The sequence below is a fragment of the Rhineura floridana genome, chromosome 5 (assembly GCF_030035675.1).
Source record: "Rhineura floridana isolate rRhiFlo1 chromosome 5, rRhiFlo1.hap2, whole genome shotgun sequence".
Lineage (NCBI taxonomy): Eukaryota > Metazoa > Chordata > Lepidosauria > Squamata > Rhineuridae > Rhineura > Rhineura floridana.
This window is the reverse complement of record NC_084484.1, coordinates 140,840,673-140,866,592: the sequence shown is the minus strand read 5'-3', so window position 1 is coordinate 140,866,592 and position 25,920 is coordinate 140,840,673. Positions and strand designations below refer to the sequence as shown.

At 44.5% G+C, this 25,920-nt stretch overlaps 1 protein-coding gene across 2 annotated transcripts in view; it reads right to left on the bottom strand.

Annotated features, from left to right (window-relative positions):
- The window catches only part of LOC133385382 (lymphotactin-like), a 104,718-nt gene that overhangs the window by 70,208 nt on the left and 8,590 nt on the right, over window positions 1–25,920 (bottom strand). For both annotated transcript variants that reach the window (XM_061628277.1, XM_061628278.1), the window contains one exon: window positions 5,005–5,050. In XM_061628277.1, coding sequence (XP_061484261.1) covers window positions 5,005–5,050 — 46 coding nt within the window. The remainder of the gene's footprint in view (window positions 1–5,004; window positions 5,051–25,920) is intronic.

Genomic DNA, 25,920 nt, shown 5'->3' with positions numbered 1-25,920 from the left:
AGGAGGTATCTATTTTTATAATTCAACAGACTGAGTCTACTCATCTCATTTTTCCACTTGCTTTTCTTAGATATTGACACATAAGTTAAATCTCTGGGTCCCTCCAAAGTGGTGTTTTATTGCCGGTATATTCTACATGTTCATGCAACTAATAGTGCATTAGTGGTGGATTTATTCTGCTTTAGTTTGTTCTACAGTGCCTCCACAATACTACCACATTATTGCTGTTGAAGAGCTATAGTACCACAGTTGTGGCGTAAAAACTTATGGGATTTCAGCAGGAAGTTACAGGATATGCACTGATTGGAAATGAAGCAGTGCGACCACCCCAAAACTTCTGCAGGCGCAAATAGTTTTGAAAGCAGGATCACATGTGACTACCCAGATAGCATCATGAGCACAAATCATAATGAATGTACAATGAAAAGGATGTCTGGAGGGGGGCACTCTCTTAAATGCACACAATACCTTGATGTTATACGTGTTGATGCATTTAACATGTCTGGTGGTTTTCTTCCTTTAGCAACAGCAGCTGCAGAATCATGGTGGAAGGAAACAAGATCAGGGTCACAGCATGCAGGGAGGACAGTTTTAACCTTTTCTGCCCCTCCACAGTCCCCCCAGCTCTCCTGGGAGAGAAACTTCCATTGGCACCAAAGAAAGTACATGGAGGAAAAAGCAGGAAAAACTACTTGATGCCAAAAGGGGTACAGGATGCCATGAGGCTCAAGGCTCTTTCACACATCCAGGATGTTGCCAGGCATGGGAAGAAACCTGGCAGGCCTCTACATCAAGACCTGGGCCCCTCCTGGAGTGGTTTGAATCCTCCCTGCCCCACAAAGGAAAGAGCTGTAGCTCAATAGCAAGTGCTTTGCATGCAAAAAGATCCCAGATTCAGTCTCTGGCATCTTCGGATAGGGCTGGGAAAGACTCCAGTCTGAATCCCTGGAGAGCTGCAGCCAGTCAGCTTGGACAGTACTGACCTAGAAGGACCAATGGTCTGAGTCCATATAAAGCAGTGCCTTATGTTCCACTGCCTGCTCTTATGAAGGACTACCTCAGACAGAGGGGCCACATATTGTATATTGTCCCTCACACAGACACTTTTCAAGGCTGAATAATTTGTGTTGAGTCTTCCCCCACCCCTCCCCTGTGATGGCACACCAAAAATAGGGTCATGAAGGGAGAAAAATAGTTACTGAGGACATGACTAATTAATCATTCAAGTATTTTACCACCTGCTAAGAGGAGAAACATAGTCAAATCCCACCCCCACATTACTGATAAGGGCTACTCTGGTGTCTTGAATCAGAGGCAAAGGCTTAAATCAGGGATGGGGAACCTGTGGTGATCCAGATGTTGTACACCAAGTCCCATCAGCCCATGTTCAGGGATGATGGGGGTGCAGTCTAAAACATATGGAGAGTGGCAGTTTCCCCATCCTTGCTGTATGCAACTTCCCCTCTTATCTGAGATTGTGGGAAGCCCTTGAATGGGAACTTCAGAGATGACTAGATAATAACAATAACAATAATAATAATAATAATAATAATAATAATAATAATAATAATAATAAAATTTTATTTTTAGGCCTCCTATCTGGCTGAATAAACAGCCACTCTAGGCGGCGTACATAATTAAAATTTAAAATACACATATAAATACAATCATAACATATTCAATTTACCCACATCTGTACACTACAGAATTAAAATTAACTAGTGATTCTGTATGCCCACTGAAACAGCCATGTTTTTAGTCCTTGGCGGAAGCCTACCAAGGAGGGGACATGGCGTAGGTCATATGGCAGAGAGTTCCAGAGGGTGGGGGCCACAACCGAGAATGCCCTCTCTCTGGTCCGCAGCAGTCTAGCTGTTCTAACTGGTGGGACCGAGAGAAGGTCTTGAGAGGCTGATCTCGTCAGGCGGCATACTTGGTGATGCTGGAAGCGCTCCTTTAGATACACTGGACCGAAACCGTGTAGGGCTTTAAAGGTTAACACCAACACCTTGAATTGGGCTCGGTAAACAACTGGTAGCCAGTGCAGATCTTCAAGCACTGGGGTGATGTGATCCCGCCGGTGGCTATTCTTAATCAATCGTGCCGCCGCATTCTGTACCAGCTGTAATTTCCGGACCATCTTCAAGGGTAGCCCAACGTAGAGCGCGTTACAGTAGTCTAAGCGAGAGGAGACCAGGGCATGCTCTACCCGCGGGAGCAGATGAACTGGAAGATAGGGTCGCAGCCTCTGTATCAGATGTAATTGATACCAAGCTGCCCGGCTCTCTGCTGATACCTGAGCCTCCATGGACAGCTGGGAGTCCAGAATGACCCCGAGGCTGCGAACCTGGTCCTTCAGGGGCAAACTAACCCCATTCAGCACCAGGTCAATATCTCCTAATCTTCTCTTGTCTCCCACCAGCAGTACCTCGGTCTTGTCAGGGTTCAGTTTCAGCCTGTTACCTCCCATCCATTCACTTATGGACTCCAGGCACTTGGAAATAGTCTCCACAGTCAACTCCGGTGAGGACTTAAATGAGAGATAGAGCTGAGTGTTATCCGCATATTGGTGGCACTGCAGCCCAAATCTCCTGATGATAGCCCCCAGCGGCTTTACATAGATGTTAAATTGCATGGGAGAGAGGATAGAGCCCTGTGGCACACCACAATTAAGAGGCCAAGGGTCTGAAACCTCCTCCCCCAATGCTACTCATTGGTGCCCACTTTAGCACAGTGCCCCCAATTCCCATTCTCTCCAGGCGATCCAAAAGGATACCGTGGTCGACGGTATCAAAAGCCGCAGAGAGATCCAGGAGGACCCCTATCCAACGCCCCTATCCAACGCCCTCCTCAAATCATCCACTAGAGCGACCAAGGCTGTTTCAGTTCCATATCCAGTCCTGAAGCCCGATTGGAATGGATCTAAATAGTCTGCTTCCTCCAAGTGTGTCTGTAGCTGTTTGGCCACCACGTGTTCGATCACCTTGCCCAAAAATGGTAAATTGGAGACTGGGCGGAAGTTATTCAAATCTTGGGGATCCAAGGAGGGCTTTTCTAAGATGGGCTTTATTACCGCCTCCTTGAGGGCAGATGGCAGTGCCCCCTTTTCCAAGGAGGCATTTACCACCGCCTTGATCCCTTCGCTCAGTCTCTCTTTGCAGCTCATAATGAGCCATGTGGGGCAAGGATCAAACAAACAGGTGGTCGGTCTCACAGTAGAGAGCACCTTGTCCACTTCCTCAGAGGGAAGAGGCTGAAACCGATCCCACCGGACAGGATCGCAACTGACCGTCTCTGGCCTGCTTCCTGTATCCACGGCGTACGGAATCAAACTCTTCAGACGATCGATTTTATCGGCAAAATGTTTCGCAAATGCGTCACAGGAGGCTTTAGAGTGCTCCAAGGGTTCCTGCGCAACTGGACCGACCAGGCTGCAGACCACCTGGAACAACCTCCTGGGACAACATTCGGCAGATGCAATAGAGGCAGCAAAGAAACCCCTCTTTGCTGCCTTTGTTGCCACTTGGTAGGCTGCTATTGCTGCTCTAACCTGTGTCCGATCATCTTCTGAGCGAGATTTCCGCCACCGGAGTTCTAGTCGTCTCACCTCCTGCCTCAAACCCCGCAACCGTGGTGTATACCATGGCGCGGTTTGAGCTCTATTCAGGGGTAGAGGACATTTCGGGGCCACCCGGTCTATTGTCCCGGAGATCTCCCTGTTCCACTCTGTCACCAGGGTTTCAACCGGGTGGTCTTCAGTCAGCTCCAAATCTCCCAGCACACTCAGGACTCCTATTGGTTCCATCAGGCGTCTGGGGCGGACCATCCTAATAGGTCCCTGTCCCCTGCGGAGGGTGTGCGGCAATAGGAGGTCCATTTTCACCAAATAGTGATCTGACCATGACACGGGGTCTGAAGAAATAATCCCCATTTTCAGAGCACTACCTCCCCCTCCCGAGACAAATACAAGGTCGAGAGCATGACCGGCTACATGGGTGGGCCCAAAATTACTAAGGTGCAGTTCCCAGGAAGTCATGGTTTCCATGAAATCCCAAGGGGCTCCAATGAGAGCCACCTCGGCATGCAGGTTGAAATCCCCCAAAACCAGAAGGTTGGGGGAAAGAACCCGCACAGCCGAGACCACCTCCAGCACCTCGGTCAGGGAGTCAGCTGTGCGTACTGGAAACCGGCTGGACACATGGCCTCAAGCACAGGAGCTGAGGCCTCATCCAGCCAAGTTTCCGTAATGCACATCAGGTCTGCGTTCTCATCCATGATCATGTCATGGATGAGAGATGTTTTCTGTACCACAGACCTGGCATTACACAGCAGCAGTCGAAGATCTAGGAACCGGCCTCACTCTGATTATTGGGCGGTTCAAAGAGAAGAGAACCAATGCAATTAGGCAGGCTATGATTAGGGATGAGGGCAAAATTCAGTTCAATTCACAACTGAAGACAAATCTACCTAATTCACACTGCCCAAAACAATATGTGAACTGAAACACAGCCATCCTTCAAAATTTGCACTTCTCAGAATTTTGCAGTGCACTTCTCTAGCCAAGCAATGTGTACAAAAGTGCGTATACTAGGGTAAAGTGTGCATAAAAATGTATCTCTTTGTGAAAGTAACATACAAAAATGTAGTTCATTAGGAGAACATTGCTTGCAAAAACATGTATGTTAGACAACTTTAAGTATAGAAATGTTCATATTAGGATAAATTTGTAGTAAAATACTAATGATGACTGTTTTTTAAAAAAAATATTCATAAACTGACATGGAAATGTGAAAAACTGAATTTAGGACTAGAAAAAATGAGAAAGAGAGTCCAAAATGGACAAATACCCTAGCTGTGGTAAAAACAAATGTGTACAATATTTACTTGAATGCTGTAATGGAAACAGATTGGGAGCGGTTAGGGGTTTTTTGTGTGTGTGCTTCAAAGGGTTAATAGTGTCCTTGGAGCAACTAAACATGATGCAATGTGGTTCTGAACACTGACCTTGTCCAGGTAATGCTCTTCCTTCTTTTTCGTTACATCCCCCCACCTGCAAAAAGTAGAAGAGACAGTTAAAGAAAGCTTTACTGAAATATGAAATAATCAAACACTGGCAGAGAACAACACTTATTGACGGTATGTGAATGTTAATAACAGATAATAATAGCTCACCAGTATACAGGGGGATTAGTGGGTCAAAATTAAGGAAGAGGAATTTAGATTGAATGTTAAAGAACAGTTGATGCATGGCACCAGGATACTGTCTGTAGAAGAGAATCTTAATCTGATGGCCCTGGGTTTTTAAAATGAGGTTGGACAATAGTTTTCAAATCCTTCTGCAGAAAACAGCCCCACAGTGGCAAGGCTGGATGCTTTAACAGACCTATTTCCAGCATTTTAGCCTAGGAGATTATATTCTGATACAGCAGCTCTCACCTTCAAAAACTGCAGCAGTTTACAGATTATACAAGGGAGTTGGGGAAAGAGACAGTGATGGAGGCAGAGAAACCAATATTGTCATGGACTGCTAAAGAAGCCCAATGCATGTGAAGGAAGAACCCGAGGAAATTTAGAAGAGTAGTATTGAAAAAAGGAAAGCCAGTCAAGCAAATAATCAGCTAAAATAGCAAAAAGATCTGGAGAGGAAGTGAAAACAATATCACGAGGTAAATGAAGATCCTGCAAGCAAGGAAGCAGAGTTTAAAACCAAACAATCAAATAAACAAATAAATAAAAGTGGGAGGTTCCTTGCTAAAACTAATGACAATTTCAGATGCAAAAATCCTAATCTCATGCCCAAACATTTTTCATGAAGACATCTTTTGTTTACAGAAGTATTCTACCGCCTCTTGTTCATTCTGTATCATAAATGGGACTTTCTGACTGAAGCTGACTTTTCCGAAAGAGTTTAGTTAATAATATGCTTTGTATTGTATTAGCAAGCCTATATCCAGTTTGAATGTCTGTGTCCATCTTGGATGTGAACTTGGATTTCTATTGTATGTCTAATACATGTATGACCTTACAACCATTTTATATGTCCTCCTTTGAACAATCTAGGTAAACCATATTTGTTCTGCAGTGTCAGAACAAAAATAAGCTCACTTGGTGTGAGAATGCCTTTCTTCCTCTCTGGTATTGTTTTCTTATTACAGTGTGGTTTTTTTGTTCTTGCTAGAAGCCAGTAATCTGCTGATTTAGCAAGTATTATTTGGTGCTCCAAAATCACAAGATCAGCTCTCATGACCTAAACAGATGTTATTTCAGAAACAATGTACAATTGTTGGGTGTCCTAGATTATGGTTGCAGCACTAATAAGGGTTAATAATTACTAATAAGGTAATGCCCCAGAACATTCTGCTTGCTGTCACAGAATGTGCAAATTCTTTTTTCTTTTTAGATGGGAGCACCGCTGTGCTGATCTCTAATGATCCTAAATGTATGCAACCGTTTCTTATATATTTACTAAACTGCACCCTTGATTTGCAACACATCATTTCTGAAGTAGTCTCTTGATGCCTTCCCCATTGTTTTCACTCACAAGGCTCAACCCTGAAGCATAGCATGTAATAACAAAAGGGGTATCTTTGAGTATGTCTAGAATGCCCTTTTCACATCGTCACTACAACTGACCTGCAAATGTCTGGAATTAGAAGAGCATCTGAGTAGCATTTTAATAAAAACAGAGTTCTGTCTTATCTTTGTCACTGATATTGATAAAAATGTTTAAAAATAGTTAGTTGGCTTCAAAACTGGGGCGGGGGCACTTGAGCACGGGGCCCTAGACTGGAAGAGGTGAAGCATGCAAATCCCTAGCCCATAAAAGGTGAGACAGGCAACACTGCATCTGATATTCTTGAATATTCTGTGCAAAGTGGCAGGGGTAGCACTGTTACTGGCAAATGCCCTCTTTTGCTGCTCTCTGAAGTTCACTTCATTAGGAAACATAAGAATGGAAGAACTGTCTTGCCAAAAGACAATCTAGTCCAGTTTCCAATAGAGATATGCTTCTGGGCTCTCACAGGGCATGAAAGTGATGGGCTCCCCTTATGTTTGCTCTCAGTAAGGTAACAATATGGGACCCAGAACTCAGTGACAGAGCATACACTATGTGTACACAAGATCTCAGGATCACACTCTGGCATCTCCAGTTAAAAGGATCAGGTAGCAGGTGATGGAAAAGATCCACTCAGATGAACGAAATCTGACCTGGTATAAGGCAGCTTCTTGCGTTTCTGATATCGCAAGATGCCTAAAACTCACAAGGTCATCCCCATGTCAGTCACTAAGAAGAATGTTAAGAACATAAGAACAGCGGGCTGGATCAGGTCAGTGGCCCATCTAGTACAGCATCCTGTTCTCACAGTGGCCAACCAGATGCTAAAGGGAAGCCCAAAAGTAAGACCTGAGCGCAACAGCATTCTCCCCTCCTGTGGTTTGCAGCAACTGATATTCAGAGACTTACTGCCTCCTACAGTAGAGGGAGAACATAGCCATTATGGCTAGCAGCCACTGGTAGCTTCATCCTCCAAAAATCTGTCTAATCCTCTTTTAAAGCCATCCAAGCTGATGGGGAAAACGTATTCATTTGGGTGCCGTTGGCTTTTTAATTCTACATGATGACTGTGCTTAGTTGTATTGTTTCAATTCAATGGGAATCAACATTCAGCTCTTCTCTAAGAGATTTTTAAAAACTAATGTCAAAAGATGGTTTATGGAACTGGCAGAAAATGAAATCCTTTGGCCATGTGGAATGGGAAGAAAACCACACAATCAACATTTAGGGCCAGTATTTCTGGCACAGAATAGCCCATGGCTGTTTAAGCCACAAGATTGCTTATAATGAGATATAGACAAGCAAACACAAACAGAGGGATTAGAAATCTTGGAAACCAACATTGTATATCTGTGCAGCAGGAAGCTGCTCTGCAGACAAGTCTCTAAAAAGTGTCTCCATTCCTCTTGGAAGAATTAATATTGATTTGCATTTTAAAAGCTACAAGAAGTGCATAAACAGTTAGGTGGCAATCCACTGATAGATGCACAACTGACACTTAATGAAAAACACATCCATTCAGTGCAGATTTATTTTTATATTTTTAAAAGTGAACCAGTGGCATCTCCATAAACAAAGCCAGGATTGGCTGGCATGGTGGGGCAATGCCACAGAGCTGCCCTCCGGACACTGGCATTGCTGCTGTTTATATAGATGGGACAGGAGTGAAACAGCAACAAGGTTAGGGCTGCGCAGAGCCAGTCTGGCACTCCCACCTGTGCCCCTGTTAGAGATGGAGAATTTCAATGTAACTGGAAGCAGGAGTAGAAATTGCTGATGTTTGCTTATTCAGCTCATGTCCAGAACAGAAAGCAATCCAGTGAATATGATTGGTATTTCCTGTTGTTGCTTTCAGTCTGCAAACAATATGTAATTGATTAGTCGTCCCCCCCTTTGCATTGTGTTTCCTTCACATTTATTTAATTTATTTAATTTAATTTATATACCGCCCTAAGCCCGAAGGCTCTCTGGGCGGTGTACATAAATGAATAGGGTAGAATAACAATGACAATGTGATTTATGCAGTTAATTATGTAAATTACATAATTTTGCCACAGTGGGCAGTGAGATGAATGACATGGTTTTGGGTGGCAGACAACTCCAACTTAATGGAAACAGTGCCACATGTGACAAATACAGGGTTCACATGCAGTCTCCCATCCAACACTGACAAGGCTCACAGAAAATGAGTTTCAGCAAATTTGCTGCATTATGCACTTTCATACCATGCCCTGGGACCCATGCAGAGAGCTTTTTGTTCTTGAGACCTGTGATTTCAAAGTGGAGGTTTTTTATTGTAGATAATGACCAGATGCGCTAGGAGTCAAGTTTTGTCAAGTCTGATTACAAAACAATAGCTTACCAAAAATGATACTGTATTCAACACCACTGCTTCAACACCACTCTACCTCCAAGCTGTCCTCTTTCCTCCCCAATTCCCCTCTCAGACTATAATTCCCAGCATGCAGTGCTCCATGTCTAAACTCAGTTGATTTGTATTTAACAAGAGCACACACAGATGAATTCAATAGGTTTGTTTGTCCTGTCTGACTCCTAACTCACAACTTTCAGTATATAGAACTAGCAAGCCTGCTAGCTGTGGAAGTTCAGATGCATATCTGATTCTGAAAATGTGACAACTGACAACCTCAAAACCCCAGAGATGTTATTTTCATACTTGCTGTTCAGGTTCAAAGGTTCTCAATGAAACAGAAATATGTGTGACAACAGACACAAAACTCAATATTCTAGGTCAGGGTGGTGAGGCTTCCAGCTTCCAGGATCTGCTTTGTTTTTTACTAGAACCCTGGGGTCCACCAACCAAAGCAATATAGTGCAATATAGCAGGCAGGCATACACCAAGAATTGAGGAACAGGGTGCCTCTGAGCACATCAAGAATCTGTGATCATGAGCAGAACGAAGTTCATACATCATTTCACATAAAAATTCACTTCTGGCTTTCCACCAAATATTTTTCTACAAGCTAATTTAGGGTGGGGAGTTTTTAAATTTTATTGCTATTGTTAAACACAAGTCACCCAAAGATCTACCAACAGTTTCCAATCTACCTTCTGTCCACCTTGGTTGTTCTCACTGCAAACAGTTTGGATGCTAGTGTTTGTGTGCTTAGAAATTTGAGTTCTCACACCATGCTACAAAGCAGCTTCCCCTTGGCCAGGTTGTTGTGGAACACTGAATTGTCCTTCCACACTAGAATTCTTTGCATTAAGCTGGCACAATTTTTTATAACAACACTCACAAGAAAGTTTCAGAGGTCTATGAATGAGTTAACACTCTCTGAAACAAACATCCAGGGACTCAGAAATGACATCTCTGTTGCTCATGTTCTTCCTTTTGTGGTTTCCTCAAAGACTTTTGCGTGTTTTCAGATGCATGACACCTTTGGGGGATTTGTTGCAACTTTCCTGTGTAGATGAGGGTTGGTCATCATAATGAAAGATAGTATCTCTTTTCACAGCCACAGACAACGTCATTTTCTTTTTGGAGTCCCACTTTCAAAGAGCTTGTTTCTCATTTGCTTTGTGGATCCAACCATGGTCTATTGATCACTTTCTCCAATTCCCTTGCTTCGGACACATTTTTCTTCCATGGATATTTCCCTGACTCTCAGTCTCCTCCTCTCTTACATCTGTGCTCTCAGAGGGCAGAGTTCTGGTGGTGCATATCTAAGGAACAGCCAGCAAGAAAGGAAGGTGGCTTGGCAATTTACCAAATCGTCATTCTGTATCAGTTCACATTGAACCAGCAGGAGAATGGAAAAGATAAATTCTGAGGACCCAAACAAACCAAAGGGTACTATTAACATGTAAGACAGCACATACAGAACTATGTTTCTCAATGAAATCATGTGGTGGGCCAGCACATTCCTGGACCTGTTAATACTGTGGGCTGTCTCTGGAGCATTGTATGTGTAGAGCATCATCTCCAATGCACTCAGGTGTGCAGAAGATGCAGGGCTGCCCAATATATTTTGCTACATTAGATGAAGAAGTTGGCATCCAGCCTATTCCATGTTCAAAATCCAACTGGATTAGCAGGTGAATCTTATTTTCACATTGGTGATGGAATAGTGTCCTCCACCATACCTGGAGAAGTCTAGCTTATGGGTCACAGGACAGGCTACATGGCACACGCAGCTCTGTCCTGCAACCCTCAATACCACCTTCCTAACATCAGCTGCCTGAGGCAGCTGCCCCACCATGCCTAATGGTAGGGTCAGCCCTGAGAAAATGTAAGCAAACCTCGCCTCCTGCAGTAATTGACTGGGTATATAAGGCATAAGATGGTCTTTCAGGTATTCTGGTCCCAAGCTGTATAGGGCTTTGTACACCAAAACTAGAACCTGGAACTTAGCCTGGTAGCTAATACGTAGCCAATGCAATTTTTTCAGTAGCAGGGTAACATGTTTGCGATACCCTGCCCTAGTGAGCAGTCTCACCGCTGCATTTTGCACCAGCTGTAGCTTCTGGACCAACCTCAAGGGCAGCCCCACATAGAGCACATTACAGTAATCCAGCCTGGAGGTTACCAGTGCATGGACAACAGTGGTCAGGCTATCCCAGTCCAGAAATGGCTGCAGCTGTCTTACCAGCCAAAGCTGGTAAAAGGCACTCCTAGCACCAAGGTCATCTGGGCCTCTGGTGACAAAGATGCATCGAGGAGCACCCCCAGACTATGAACCTGCTTTCACAGGGAGTACAACCCCATCCAAAGCAAGCAACTGACCAATTATCTGAACTTGGGAATCACCAGCCACAGCATCTCCATCTTGCTAGGATTCAGACTCAATTTACTGGCCCTCATCCAGCCCACCACCGAGTCCAGGTACCAGTCCAGGGCTTGCACAGCCTCTCCCGATTCAGATGTTACACAGAAATAGAGATTGGTATCATCAGCGTACTGCTGACACCTCATCCCAAATCTCCTGATGACCACTCCCAAGGGCTTCATATAGATGTTAAACAGCATGGGGGACAAGATGGTACCCTGCAGCACCCCACAGCACAACTGCCAGAGGGCCGAAAGACAATCACCCAATGCTATTCTCTGAAAACAATCCTGGAGATAGGATTGGAACCACTGTAAAACAGTGCCTCCAATATCCATCTCACCAAGTTGGCCCAGAAGGATACCATGGTAAATGGTATCAAAAGCTGCTGAGAGATCAAGTAAAAATATCAGGGTCACAATATGGAAAAGCTCCACTGGATGGCTATTTGCGGATGCAATGGTGGCAGAGAAGTAGGGCTTCTTCGCCATCCTCACCACCACACAGTAGGCACGGTTATAGTATTTTACTTGTGCCCAATCAGCCTCATAACACTTCTTTTGCAGCTTGCATTCTAGTCATAATCCAGCCTGTTTCATTGCACTTAGCCCATTGGTGTACCAAGGTGAAAACCGGGCTCCGCAATGCTGGAGAGGGCGCTCAGAGGCAACCGTGTCAACAGCCCAACACACCTTGCTGTTCCACAGCATGATAAGGGCTTCAACAGGGTCACCTGCATTATCTACTGGAATGCCACCAGGGCATTCAGGAATCCATTAGTCTCCAGAGATGGACCAACTTAATCTGTCCACCACCCCTGCAGGGGAGGATCCGAGCCATAAGTCTAAACTTCACAAGGAAGTGGTCTGACTATGACAATGGGGTGACATCCACCCCCCCATCTCCAGACCACCCCTTCCTCCATCTGGAGCAAAAACCAAGTCGAGGGTGTGCCCTGCCCTATGCATCAGGCTGGTGAGAACTTGAGACAGCCCCATGATCATCATGGAGGCCATGAAGTCCTGAGCTGGAACACTAGAGGCAGCCCCAGCATGGACACTGAAATCACCCAGAACTATCGTTCTGGGCTTCTCCAATACCACAGCTGAGTTGGCCTCCATCAGCTTGGTCAGAGAAGCTGCTGGGCAGCAGGGTGGACAGTACACCAGCAGCATCCCTAGTTTACTGTCTCCTTGGCCCGAGACCAGGTGCAGGCCTTCACAGCCAGTTCCAAGACAGATTGGTTTCCTGGTGACAGAGATGGAAGTTCTGAAGACCACAGCAACTCCTCCCCCCCCCATCCTTACAGCCTGTGCTGGTGTTGCACCGAATATCCAAGTGGGAAAAGCTGGGTCAGATCAACTCCTCCCAGCTCACCCACCCAGGTCACGGTAATGCACACCAAATCAGCACCTTCATCCACAATCAAATCATGGATACATGTGGTCTTATTGTGTACTGATCTGGTGTTAAACAACAACACACAGAGGCCAGTGGGCACAGCAGATGAGCAACAAGGAACCCATCCATGTGAGGAATGGGAGGGAGGAACAGGGTCTAGATAGCCTTGCCCTCATCTTGTATGGTAGTTCACCACCTCCCCATGGCCATACCTCTCTGTACCCATGATCACTGAAATTGGGGTGGCATCACCCATGTTCTTCCTTACTAAGATTGCTCCTAAACACATGATATGGACGCAACAATAGCCCACCAACAAAACCTACCTGAGCCGGTTATCCCAGTAGGCCTCTGAGATAATTGGGAACAGTCAGACCCACTCAATACCTTTCACACAGGGCACATCTACTCCCCCCATCTCACACCCAGGGAGGGTCAGCCTTCTGCCAACTACAGACTCTCACTATGAAGGCATCTGGTGACATTTTCCTATCGTTCAGTTCACTGCACAGGCTCTCACCCTGCACAGGAACTACACATGCACCATATGCCCTTCCCACTACCAATCTCCTCTGGATTGGCTAAAAAAAAAATAGCAGGGGGTAGCGCCCACACCCTTTGGTGTCACCACTTCAGTGGCAACCCTGCCAGCAGCAGACTCCCCGCCCAAAGACAGCTGGGTCTTTATGCCCCCTGACCCAGCCAGGAGCTGATGCAAGAGGCTACAAGATTAACTGCAGCCTCTCTCTGGAGTCAGGGTCAGGCAGGGGGTCCCAGTCCTTGAAGTACTTACCAGGGACTTCAGCTGTCTCAAGAGACAGCAACCCAGAAAAGCAAGCAAGCAAGCACCCAGGTGCTCAGGTACTCTCCCAGGGCAGATCTTCTCCAGTCCCCCAGTGCTGCAGCTGTTAGAACATAGCCATCAGAGTTAGTAGCCAATAGCCATTGATAGCCTCATCCTCCATAAATTTATCTAATCCTCTTTTAAAGCCATCCAATACTTGTTACTATCTGAAGGGGAGAACATGAGATTATGAAGTCGCTGAGTCTAAAATTACCTAACTGCACCACTGGGACTAGCTGGGCAGGATCAGTGGGCTTGATGTGGCTGGCAGATTACCTAGAAAGAAGAGGCATGGCACACAGACGAGAAATGCTCTCAGAAGTCACTCCCATTCATAAATTGAAATATGGAAATTAGGGCTGATACATAGATTTTGGGAGCAGTGTGGAGTCACTTCCTTCTAGCTTCTTCTTCCACTGGCCCATTTGTGTACAATATGTGAAGGCACCAGATGGGCACAGCCAGAGCTGAGATGCCTTTTCCTGCCTACACAGTCTCCATTGCAATGTGCCATAGAGCAGAGGTGCACAGTAGAAAAGTGCTGGCATGCAGATGAAATAAGTGAGAAGATAAGAATCTTCTGTGCAGGGCATTGAAATGAATGGGATGTGCAATAACACAGTTCTCAAAAGGTCAGCATCTACTATTGGCAAAGCTAGGCAAAAGAAGCAATTAAGGGAAAAGAAAAAATCATCACATATGTAGAAGAACCTTTTGAAGGAGGAGAGACAGCTGCCATATTACTTTATGAGGGGTGTTATTACACTTGATAGAGTCAGTCTTTAAATCAGTTTGGATCTGTTTTATCCTAGCAAATCAGAAACTTTTTGGACTGTGCTGAGAAAGCTCCAAAATGAACTGGTTGGTGCCCAGTACCTATTTTTGGCATTTTTAGATAGCACTGTTGCATTTCTCTTTTTTTAATGGCACTGCAAACATGAAATTGTCTGCTTGTCAAAAGTTTTCTGCCAGCTGGTAGCGTATCCTTGGACAAGCAAATCAATACATAAGTCTCCTGATGCTTGAGAAGGCCAGTAATATCAATGGCAAGCTTCTTTTAGCCACTTTTTACTTCTTGCAATATGCATGAGCATTTCTAAATAGGTCTGGATCTTTATTTGGCTTTGGCCAACAGAAATAGCTTCTGCAGAAGATTTTCCATCTTACATCATTAACATAAAGGTATCCTAGAGTATAGATACTTGAATGATCAGACCCATTTAAAACAGCAATAATAATACAAAACAACAACAACATCAACATCAACAACAACAACAACCACTTCTTCCCATGTAACAGCGCCTGGCTGGTGTGATATTCCATTGCCACTAAGGGTATTTAGTGAAGAAATTGTTCTGTTACCCACCCACTTCACCCTAAATTCTGCTATCCTGAACACAGGAGAGAGAGAGAGAGACACTGTGTTTATCTTCCGTAATGTTAAGTTGTGCTTCATATAAATGGGCTCTGGCCCAGAATCCCCATCTATGTAAGAACTTCATTGGCTTTAATTTTTGGTGTATCATCTAGTTTATGTTTTTTACTGATTTTTATAGTTATTGTGTGGTATTTGAGTTCTTCTCATTGCTAAAACGACTCAACACACAGGCCTATGACACAATTTTGCATATGCTAATTTATATGTATTAATGCCTCTGAGCAAATTGATATGGACAGCACCGCACTTAGCAGGGCACCCAGCTGCCCTGTAAGCAAAGTTAAAACATTTTAAGGTTTTTGTTTTTTGTTTTTAAAAAAGGAGGGGGAGAAAAAGGGGCAGGAGATCTGGGGCCCAGTAGAAAAGAGCTGGGGCTTGGGTCCCTTGGCTCATCCACTAACAATTATCCTGGTTCTTGTGTAAATAAGAATGGTAGGATATGTTGTTATCATTATCATCATTATTATTTAACACTTTCAAAGCACCTAAACATTTCTAAACACTGTACATGAATTAGAACTAGGATGTGTAACCTGTGGCCCTCCAGATGTTGTTGGGCTACAGCTTCCATCGTCCCTGACCATTGGCTGTGCTAGCTGGGGCTGATGGGAGGTAGAGTCCAACAACATCTGGAGGACCACAGGTTCTGCATCCCTGTATGAAAAGATATGATAGTCCCAGCCCACAGGCTCACAACCTAATAGACACGATATCATAGGGAAAAGCCTGGGTGCCGGGGCCAGTGGCAGAGGCCAAGGTTTGTCTCTCTTTGGGTCTGCAGTCCTAGGGCAATTGTAAAAAGAAAAAGTTTAAAGACTTAGAAGAAGAAGAAGAAGAAGAAGAAGAAGAAGAAATAAGGAGATACGGTCACTTTAATAGGCTTTAGGTTATTCTCAGCAAAGCCACACACACACATTTACTCTGCACTCTCCTCATTTCAGAAGAATCCCTGTTGTAATGCTCATGTGTCAGATAAGAATTTCCCCAAAGCATTGGCACAGAAGCACTGGCAGATGGATGCTGCATCCTGAACTAAAAGGGCGGGAATAGCTTCTAGTGCTGGAGAAAAGAAGTAAGATGTCAAATGCTGGAAATATCTGTTCTTGGTGTGGCTGCTGCACACAGCAAGGCTTACGTCCAGGCTGAAGCTGGTGTATTAATACAGAATTGTATTCAACACATGTCTGAAGCAGTTTGTGATGGTTTTAGCAAAACACCTTCAGCTCAAAACTTAAACCTCATTTCTTGGATCATTGGTCAGTCTACTTTCTGCAGTATTGCAGTAGCTGGCAGTCTTCCAGGGGTGGGGGGATCTTTAGAAGACTGTCTCTGGCAGAATGTAAATAGAAGGTATATTTCGCAGCACATCCGATTGGCTGGTGATGTTCTCTTTCTCCTTTACGTAAAGCTCATCGTGCAGATGGCTGAGTGCCTTAGTGTATTCCTTTTGCCCATTTACTGCCTTTGAGTTATGTATTTTGATTTCTAGACCACATCTGCTCCATACATTGAAAGCACTATTATACTACTTTAACAGTCATGGCTTCCCCTAAAGAATCCTGGGAACTGTCATTTGTTAAAGATGCCAAGAGTTGTTAGGAGTCCCCTATTCCCTTCACAGAGCTAAAATTCCCAGGCTTCCTTGGGAAAAGGGATTGACTGTTAGACCACTCTGAGAATTGTAGTTCTCTGAAGGGAATAGAGATCTCTTAACAACTCAGACTACAGTACCCTGAATTTTGGGGGGGAAGCCATGACTGTTAAAGTGGTATATTAGTGCTTTAAATGTATGGTGCGGATGTGGCCCTACTGTTATTGTAGTAGTATTGTGATATTATATTGGAGGGTTATACAGAGTCATCTTCTGGGTTTTGTGGGAAGGGGCTTTGACAAGAGGCCCCGAACAGGCGTCCTTGTCTGAATTCCTCCACTGCTTCCTCATTGCCGTCACTTTTGTCCATTCACTTAATCTGTCCTTCTAGGCCACCCATTCCCAGCCTGGTGCCCTTCAGATGTTTCGGTCTACAATTATTATTATTATTATTATTATTATTATTATTATTATTATTATTATTATTATTATTATTATTATTATTATTATTATTATTATCCCACCCTTTTTCCAAAACTGGAACTCAAGGCGGCTTCCAGATAAAATAGACACATATAGTTACAAACATACAAAACTACCTTAAAAATCAGACTATTTGCAATATTAAAACCATTTAAACATAGTTAAAATGAATCAAACTCAGTTAAACAGTAAAAAACAACACATCACCCTCTGCAAGCCTTGTCCCTTAAGGACCATCAGTTCTAAAAGCCTGTCGGAATAAAAAGGTCTTCGCCTGCTGACGGAAGGACTGCAAGAATGAAACCATTCTTACCTCCCTGGGAAGGGAGTTCCAGAGCCTAGGAGCAGCCACTGAAAATGCCCTGTCTCTCGTCCTCACCAATTGTGCTTGTGAGGGTGTTGGAATAGAGAGAAGGGTCTCTCCTGAGGATCTTAGGGCCTGGGCAGGCTCATATAGGGAGATACCTGTTGGCTGGGGCTGATGGGACTTGTAGTCCAAAGCATCTGGAGGGCACCAGGTGCGAGAAGGCTGCTTCAGGCCCAGTTTCACCACTGCCTAGAAGGAGGGGCAAGGTAAGTACAGGCTGCTGGTCTGCTGCTCCTTCTACCTGTTCTTGTCACTGTCCACTCACTTGGAATGGGCAGGTAAACAGACAATGAAAGCAAGGAAAATGGCTAGCACAGTCAGGGGGATCTGGAATCAATAGTGGGCCTCTTGCTGAGGCATGAGCCTCAATCCCTGATGCTGGCCCTTTGACTATATAATGCATGCATAAGATGTGTTCAGGAATTCACCCAAACACATGAAGGGTTAAACTGGGAACAGGGCAATGGTGGGCACACAAGCCACATCACCCAACATCCCTGGACATGACAGATGCTGTTCAAATATTCACACATGAAAGTCTGAAGAGCGTTGTAAAGCACATTCGGTTAAACACACTTAGAAATGTTCCCCTCAATCAGAACCTATGATAAGCCAGGGTTCCTGAAGTCTTTAAGCACATTCAATCAAATGTGCTTTGAAATTCTCTTCAGACTTCCCTGCTAATCACATGATCTCAAGAACAACCAACATACCTGGTGAAATGGGGTGGGGTTTGCATGCCCAGTTTAACCCTCTGTGTGTTCAGCAAATGCATGTACATGGCAATAATCTGCTAATGTTATGGTGTTAAATGATAAGGTCACAGATGGCCAAACTACATCATGGGCACCACATGTGTTAGGAGACTGCACCTGTGGCATACGTGGCCAGGAACAGGAAGATCTATGTGCCTGGTTACAGCAGGAAATCAAGATTGGACTCCCATCTGTCTCTCTGATGCTGTAGCCTGTTTCTTGTCATACTTGGGCTAGAGGCAAAACCATACTAAGGCCCAGAATAGCAAGTATATTGTAGTGTACATTAGAATGGCAATGTCTCATTGTAGCATGATTCTCCAAGATGATTGGGTGGTCTCTTCCACCATTGTGACATGAAACCTCACAACGATATGCATATCATTTGTTTGTTGCAACAAGGACTGAAATGTCAGTCTCTGTTTTCCAAAACCAGCGAAGAAAAAAATGGAAAACAAAATGTTCAGTCAAGATATGGGGGGAGGTCCCATTTTTTTCATGCAAGGGTCGGCAACTGCATAGTCAAATAACACATTTTATTTGAAATTCTGAGGAAATTATTCAATGCTAAGTTTTAAATGGTAGAGTATTTGAGGCTGAAATATTATCTTGAAACAATGTTTCTGTGCACTCAAAGTCTCTGTTCATGAGGTTCAGTTGGAGAATAAACAGATGCCACAACCATTATCCCCTTTTAATCATAAACTCAGGCCCTTTATGACTGAATGATGAGCTCAGTTCCTTGCCAAGCTCCTTGCCAAGAGGTTGGGTATTTGCTTATCATGTATTGTCCTTGAACACTTTGTTCCCAGGGGGGATGAATGAATAGATATTTTATCCACAAGGCATAGCTCAATAATTTCTCATGAAGTGAATTACAGACGGTTTTTGAGATTATATGTTCTTGTGAAGCTGGAATCTCTTGACTTACACTAAACTGTGTAACTATGGCATTACACTGAGAGACAAGTGACAAGCCATGAGGAAAACAATGATAAAGGCAGAATGTTGAACCAGTTAGATCATGTCTGTATATGTCGCAATAAGAGGTGTTCTGAACATATGGAAAAGAGAACATGTTATTCCATCAGCTCTAACCACCCTCTACAATATGCTTCCCAGATTCTTTGTCATATCATTATAGCCTCAACCCACTCAAGAAGGAGGAATGGCAAAACTACGGAGTATACCAGAACTGTGCTACTAATTCCGGCAAAAGTTTCTCATATGCATTTGGATGTGGCAAGTGCTTTGACTCCACCTCTACCATCTTATGAGAACATAAGAAGAGCCCTGCTGGATCAGTCCAGCATCCTGTCCTCACAGTGGCCAAACAGATGCCTGTGGGAAGCAGGCAAACTGGACACGAGTGCAGCAGCACTCTCCCCACTTGTGAAACCCAGCAACATGTATTCATAGAAATACTGCCTCTCCTGGCCTTATCCTTAATTAATTAGTCTGATCCTCTTTTAAAGGCATCCAAGTTGGTGGCCATCACTGTGTCTTGTGGGAACAATTTCCATAGCTTACCTATGCACCGTGTGAAGAAGTACTTTCTTTTGTCTATTCTGAATCTTTGGGGTTTGCCTGCCTGTCTGAGATGAGACTTGCAGTTGAGAGGATGAGAGAGTCTGCCTCCTGACCCAGGAGGCAAATGGCACCTTCTCATTAAAGTGGTGAACAATGTGTGGGCAGGAGTATGTGTGAATCTTCTTTAGGTAGCCAATATCAGCCTAAGGTCACAATGGCTAGTCTGTCTTTGTAGGCAGGCGAAATCATTATGAGGTCACAATGGCCAGTCTTTCTCCAGGGTGCCAACATGAGCATAGGGATACATTGCTCAGTCATTCACTGAAGCAGGCAACAGCAGCATGGGAGTGCCATGTCCTTCTTCTCTGATCATTAGGGCAGGTAGGAGCATGTAAACACATTGTATTTCTCATTTGGGGGTAGGAATATGCACAGGAACACAAGCAGAGCCTTGGGGGAGGGATATTTCAGTGTTTGCAACAGGTTGTCCACAGAGTTGTTGCTTTTTTAACTTCCAGCTCTCCAAAGCACCCAAAACCACTTCAGAGAGATCTGACTTTGGCCTGGACAAACCCCGAATCTGACCTGCTTCAGTTCTTGATTCATGATTCATCCAAATCTTTTGTACATTCCTAGTTTATAATTCAGCTTGTGACATCAACCACCATGGTTTCAGAGATATACCTGAAAAGGCAGATATTTTCATATGTGAGACTTACATCACCTTTGGACAACCCTTCTTGCTATTTATATTAACATCTGCTTATTGTGCAGGGCTGGCTTCAGGCATGCGGGGGCCCTTGGGCATCAGCTTGCCCTGGCCCCCCGGTGTGTGTGTGTGTGCGAGTGTGTGTGTACGTGTGTGCGTATGCCCCCCCACGCACCTCCCCACTGCCCCACCTGTCTAGTCTTTACCATTGCCCTTAATGAAGATGGCGGCCGCGGTTTACCTAAAGGGAACTAAGCCTCCGCCGCCATCTTTGTTGATGGCACATGTGTGTGCTACGTGCGCACATGTCTGCCATCAACTAAGATGGGGCAGCGGCTTCAGTACCTTAGGGAAGCTGCGGCTGCCATCTTCATTAAGGGCAATGCTAAAAAGCTGGCTGACAGGTAAGTGGGGGTGTGGGGGCATGGAGGGCCCCTCAGGGGCCCCTCAGGGGCCCCTCAGGGGCTCCTGTAGCTCTGGGGCTCTCGGGCCAGTGCCCAACCTGGCCGCCCTTTAGAACCGTCCCTGTCAGTACAGAATAGGAAGTAAAAGGGAAGTATCTGTAAATTAAATAGATATGCATTTTATCTAATACAAGTTTTACACTGGGACTACAGATCACCTTGGATATAAAATGCGCTAAGCCAGCTTGCTCCAATTTTGTGGCCTTCAGATATTTTGGCTACCAACAACTCCCATTATCCCTGGCTATTGCCCATGAAGATTAGGACTGATAGGAATTGTAGCCCAACACATCTGGAGGGCACCAGGTTGAGGAAAGGCTGCTATAAGCCTTATGTGTGAAAACACATATGACAAAGACAGTGTCACTGAGCCAGCCAGTTGCCCCAGGGATCTCCCCAGAGAACTTTGACAGGTCAGCAGAATTACCCACCTGTCAATCATCTCATATCATAATGAACTCTAGTACATCCGAACCAAACAGGATTGAATTTCCCATGCAGCAGCGAATTCAAGGAATTCAGTTCCACATTCTGCAGCCATGTCTCCACCTGCGCCATACCCAGGGCCGGTTGTAAAGGGCGGCCAGGTGGGGCACTGGCCCGATGGCCGCTGGAGCTACAGGGGGCCCCTCAGCCGCCACTTCGCTCCCCTTCCACAATCCACGCCCCCCCATGCCCCCCACCTACCTGTCTGCTGTCTTTTACCATTGCCCTTAACGAAGATGGCAGCTGCGGTTTCCCTAAGGTACTGAAGCCCCTGCCGCCATCTTAGTTGATGGCAGAGATGTGTGCGCATAGCACGCATGCGTGCCATCAACAAAGATGGCGGTGGAGGCGTCATCCCCTTAGGGAAACCGTGGCCACCATCTTCATTAAGGGCAATGGTAAAAGTCAGCAGACAGGTAGGTGTGTGCGTGTGCGCACACATGCACACGCACAAGCCAGGGGCCAGGGCAAGCTGATGCCCAAGGACCCCGGCATTCCTGGAGCCGGCCCTGGCCATACCTGACTTCACATATTATGTCAGGTGTGGTGCAGGAGGGTGTGACCTGAGGAAAACAGCCCCGCAAGGTAACAGGGAAGCCTGGTGGACCAGGTTCTCCACCCCTGTCTTACAGTATGGGGATGGTGTTAGAAGCTAAACTGGGAATACAGATCTGTTCAGTAGGATCTGTGGCTTTCCAATCTCACACACATTTAAATAATTACAATAGTACATTGTGCTCAGTTTAAAACGTTTCACTTCATAGGAGGAATGCATCAACTCAACTTTCTGTAGGAAAAGAAAAGAATTCAGAACATTTTGGTGTCAAGGACAGCAAAAAAATATGTTCATTGTTATTCCCAAAGTGCTTTGCCAGCTCCTTCTCTCATGCTGCTGCAAAACCAGCCAGCTCTGAAAAAATGTCACCTTTGCTAGTAACCATGATAGATGATGGTTGCGTTCTGGCAGCATCTGACCTGCCAGCTGGCTGAGGAAGGAGGAAGGACTCCATAAGCCATTTTTCATACATTTCTCAGGCATACTGTCGTGATGCTTCTTAAAATCTTGGATATTTGTATTTAAAAAAGCGACAACCTTGCAGTTTAGCATGTGCATCATTCATGACAGTAGGCAGAGAACATAGTTCTTGAGATATGGATATGAGCCTTCCACTTTCAAGACACATTGTTTTGTTCAAAAAGATCAGATCAGTTCCCCTGCCCCTTATTCCACCAAGCACACACAAAATGCAATGAGGGACAAAATATTTTAAGCCGGGTCTTGGACACTGGATAAGGAGTTCATAAGACAAATGGTCAGAAATGCATCCAGGAACTAAATTACAGTATTTAGAACCTGCAGCCATAAAGTTGTGAAATTAACCTAAATACTAAAGGATTGCTAGGCTTGGAATGAAGGGGGGCTTTATACTTCCTCTAACCTCACCCTCACTCATAGAGACAGACAGCAGAAGAGTGGTAAGGTAGCTTGTATTCAGAAATCAAGAATGGTGTGGCATAGGAGAAGCTAGCACTAAAACTGCCCCTGGTGCTGTACTGATTGACCAGACACTGGTCAAACTACATGGTTTAGATCAGCACAGCTGTGCTGGCTGGGGCTGATGGGAGTTTTAGTCTAAAACATAGTGAGGGTGGCAGGTTGATTTAGGGCAGCCTTTCCCAATCTTTGGGTGCTGCTGGACTACAATTCCCACCATTCCTGACCATGCTGGCTGTGGTTGTTGAGAGTTGTAGTCCAACAACATCTGGGGACCCAAAGGTTGGGAAAGGCCGGTTTAGGGTTAGGATGCCCTTCCTGAGAGCTTAAGATTGCTCCCTAAGAAAGCAAAGCTTTTTAAAAGGTCATGAAATTGAAGAGAGAGAGAGATTAGAAGGTCATTAAATGGTGCAGTATTGGGATAAGGGAGGAGAAGTGGTGGCGGGATTCCTCCCCCCCACACACACACATATATACTGTGGCCAATTTGCTGACTTGTGACTCATTGAGATCCTTCCATTCCTTTTGTTCTCCCCTACAACCTAAATGCTAATTTTCTTTGTCACCGTGGGAAATGTGAGGAGCACAATAATCTTTCTAACACCAAGTGCCCCTCTTGGACCTAGAATCAGGAGCGGTGGGGGAGGCAAAATCATCCTTTCCTCAGTCACATGATTCATTCCCAGGAAGGACTATCCTAGGTACCTTTACCCATTTGAGAATAAATATCTCATAAAATGTAGGCAGCATTGCACTTTCAGACTGGAGGTGGCTTTTTTAATATAAAATTATAGAATATGCAAACAAATATTTCTTTTATGCTTGTATACACCATTAAGATTTATTTACTACTCTGAACACATTATTACCATTTGTAGAAGTTCAGTAAGGAATAAATTGCCAGCATTCATTAAACTGGTTACATTTTTGCCTGTGGTTCTGGCATAGTTAATTTAGTCATAATGGCATATTCACACATTTTATTCTCCCATTCTTCTACCATAAATATTTTCCTTACTTTCCTATATTTAACAAAAAGGATCCTTGCAGCTGTTACCATAATAGTTCTTAATAGTTATTATTTATGTTTTTCATTTAGGTCAATTCCTAAATTCCAATTCCGTTTCATTCCTTCCAGTTATTCTATTCATTTTTCAGGGAGGGGGGTGTAACTGTTTAACAGAGATTAGTTTAATCTGCCTTTGGCCTGTTAAAGTGATGATGACAACCATTATGATTATTATTTATTTATATATCTTATTATTTGATTTATTTCCCGCCCTTCCTCTCAGTAGGAGCCCAGGGCAGCAAACAAAAGCACTAAAAACACTTTAAAACATCATAAAAACAGACTTGAAAATAGATTAAAACAAAACACCTTTAAAAACATCTTTTCGAAACAGTTTTTAAAACATCTATTTTTAAAAAAGGTTCAAAAACATATTAAAAAGCAATTCCAACACAGATGCAGGCAGTGCTTAATAAATGATGATTTATTAAATTTATAGTTGCTTACTGCTACAGACTCTATGCAAGGGGTTCTTAACCCATGATCCATGAACATCTAGGGGGTCCCTGGATGGGCTTCAAGAGGTCCGTGAACCAGGCACACACAGGCAAGCCTCTTTGAGAAATTATGCCTCAGGGCGCTAGACAGAGAATAGTAGTTATGATCCTTCAGGACATTCTCAGGCCCCATCTGTACTATACATTTAAAGCAGTATCATAACACTTTAAATAGTCATGGCTTCCACCAAAGAATCTTGGAAACTGTAGTCTGTTGTTTGGTGCTGAGAGTGGTTAGGAAATTCCTATTCCCCTCACAGAGCTGCAATTCCCCAAGTACTTTAACAATCAATCCCTCTTCTCATGGAACTCTGGGAATTGTAGCTCTGTGAGGGGAATTGGGATCTCCTAACAACACTTAACAAAGTATAGCTCTCAGGATTCTTTGGGGGAAGCCATGACAGTTTAAAGTGGTATTATACTGCTTTGAATGTATAGTGCAGATGGGGTCTCAATCTAGAACATCCAGTCACAAAAAGTTGTTGCTGAGGAGGTATGATATACCAGCAAGAGAGAAGTGCTTTCTCAGTGGAAGCCAACTGGACCCGGCACAACCAATTTGGGGTGCAGGGGTGGGGTAAGGAAACTTTGTTCATCTAGAAAGCCCCTCAGTGGGTCTGAGGGTGAATGGTTAGCCTCCACCCCAACAGTGCCTTCCTGCTTCCTTGCTGTGAGTCTGGAACCAAGCTGGGCAAGAGGCCCCTAACCAAACCACTTGTATTTCTTTCCAAGTTCAGCAAATTGAAGAGGGGATTCCACTATCATCATCCCTAAATATTCCTTGAGCCACCCAAACTGTACTAGGCATTGTGCGGCATTTCAAATCTATTCAGTCTGATTGCCAAGCCCAGTGTTGAAAGACAGCAACACAGCATTGAATGTTGCGGAAATGAAAGATGGAGAATGGACCTGAACAGCTGTTGTAACCATGACGCTAGTGAACTCACTGCCTGGGGAGAATGTACAGCCTCCCCGGCATTTTCAAATATTTGGGGGGATTCCTTGCGGGGAGGGAGGACAGTAGCTCCAATCCAATCATCAGATCATTAGGTTTTCTCTGTGACACTCTCTTGGGTGAACACCATGAAGGCCTCAGGTGCCAAAATATCTCAGCCAGCCTTGGGAAGTAAGCATCTTAACTTTGGAAAGATTGTGTACCATTTGCTGCTCCACCTCAGGTAGCAAAATGTCTTGGGCTGCCCCTGAGTGCTGCTTGTTGCATCACATCAAACTGCAGGGGAGAGGGTGGAGAGAGAACAGAATTCTGCCTTTCAGAAGGCGATAAGTTAAATTTTAAAAAAGAGCTGAATTAAGCATCTGGAAAATTACTGCAGCCTCTAAGCTTCTGCCACTTGCTACCCAGGATGAGTCATCAGCTGGTTGCTGAGGCAACCACTATTTTCCTCCGGTGGTTGATCAATTTTGCCTGCACAAAGGTCCTATGA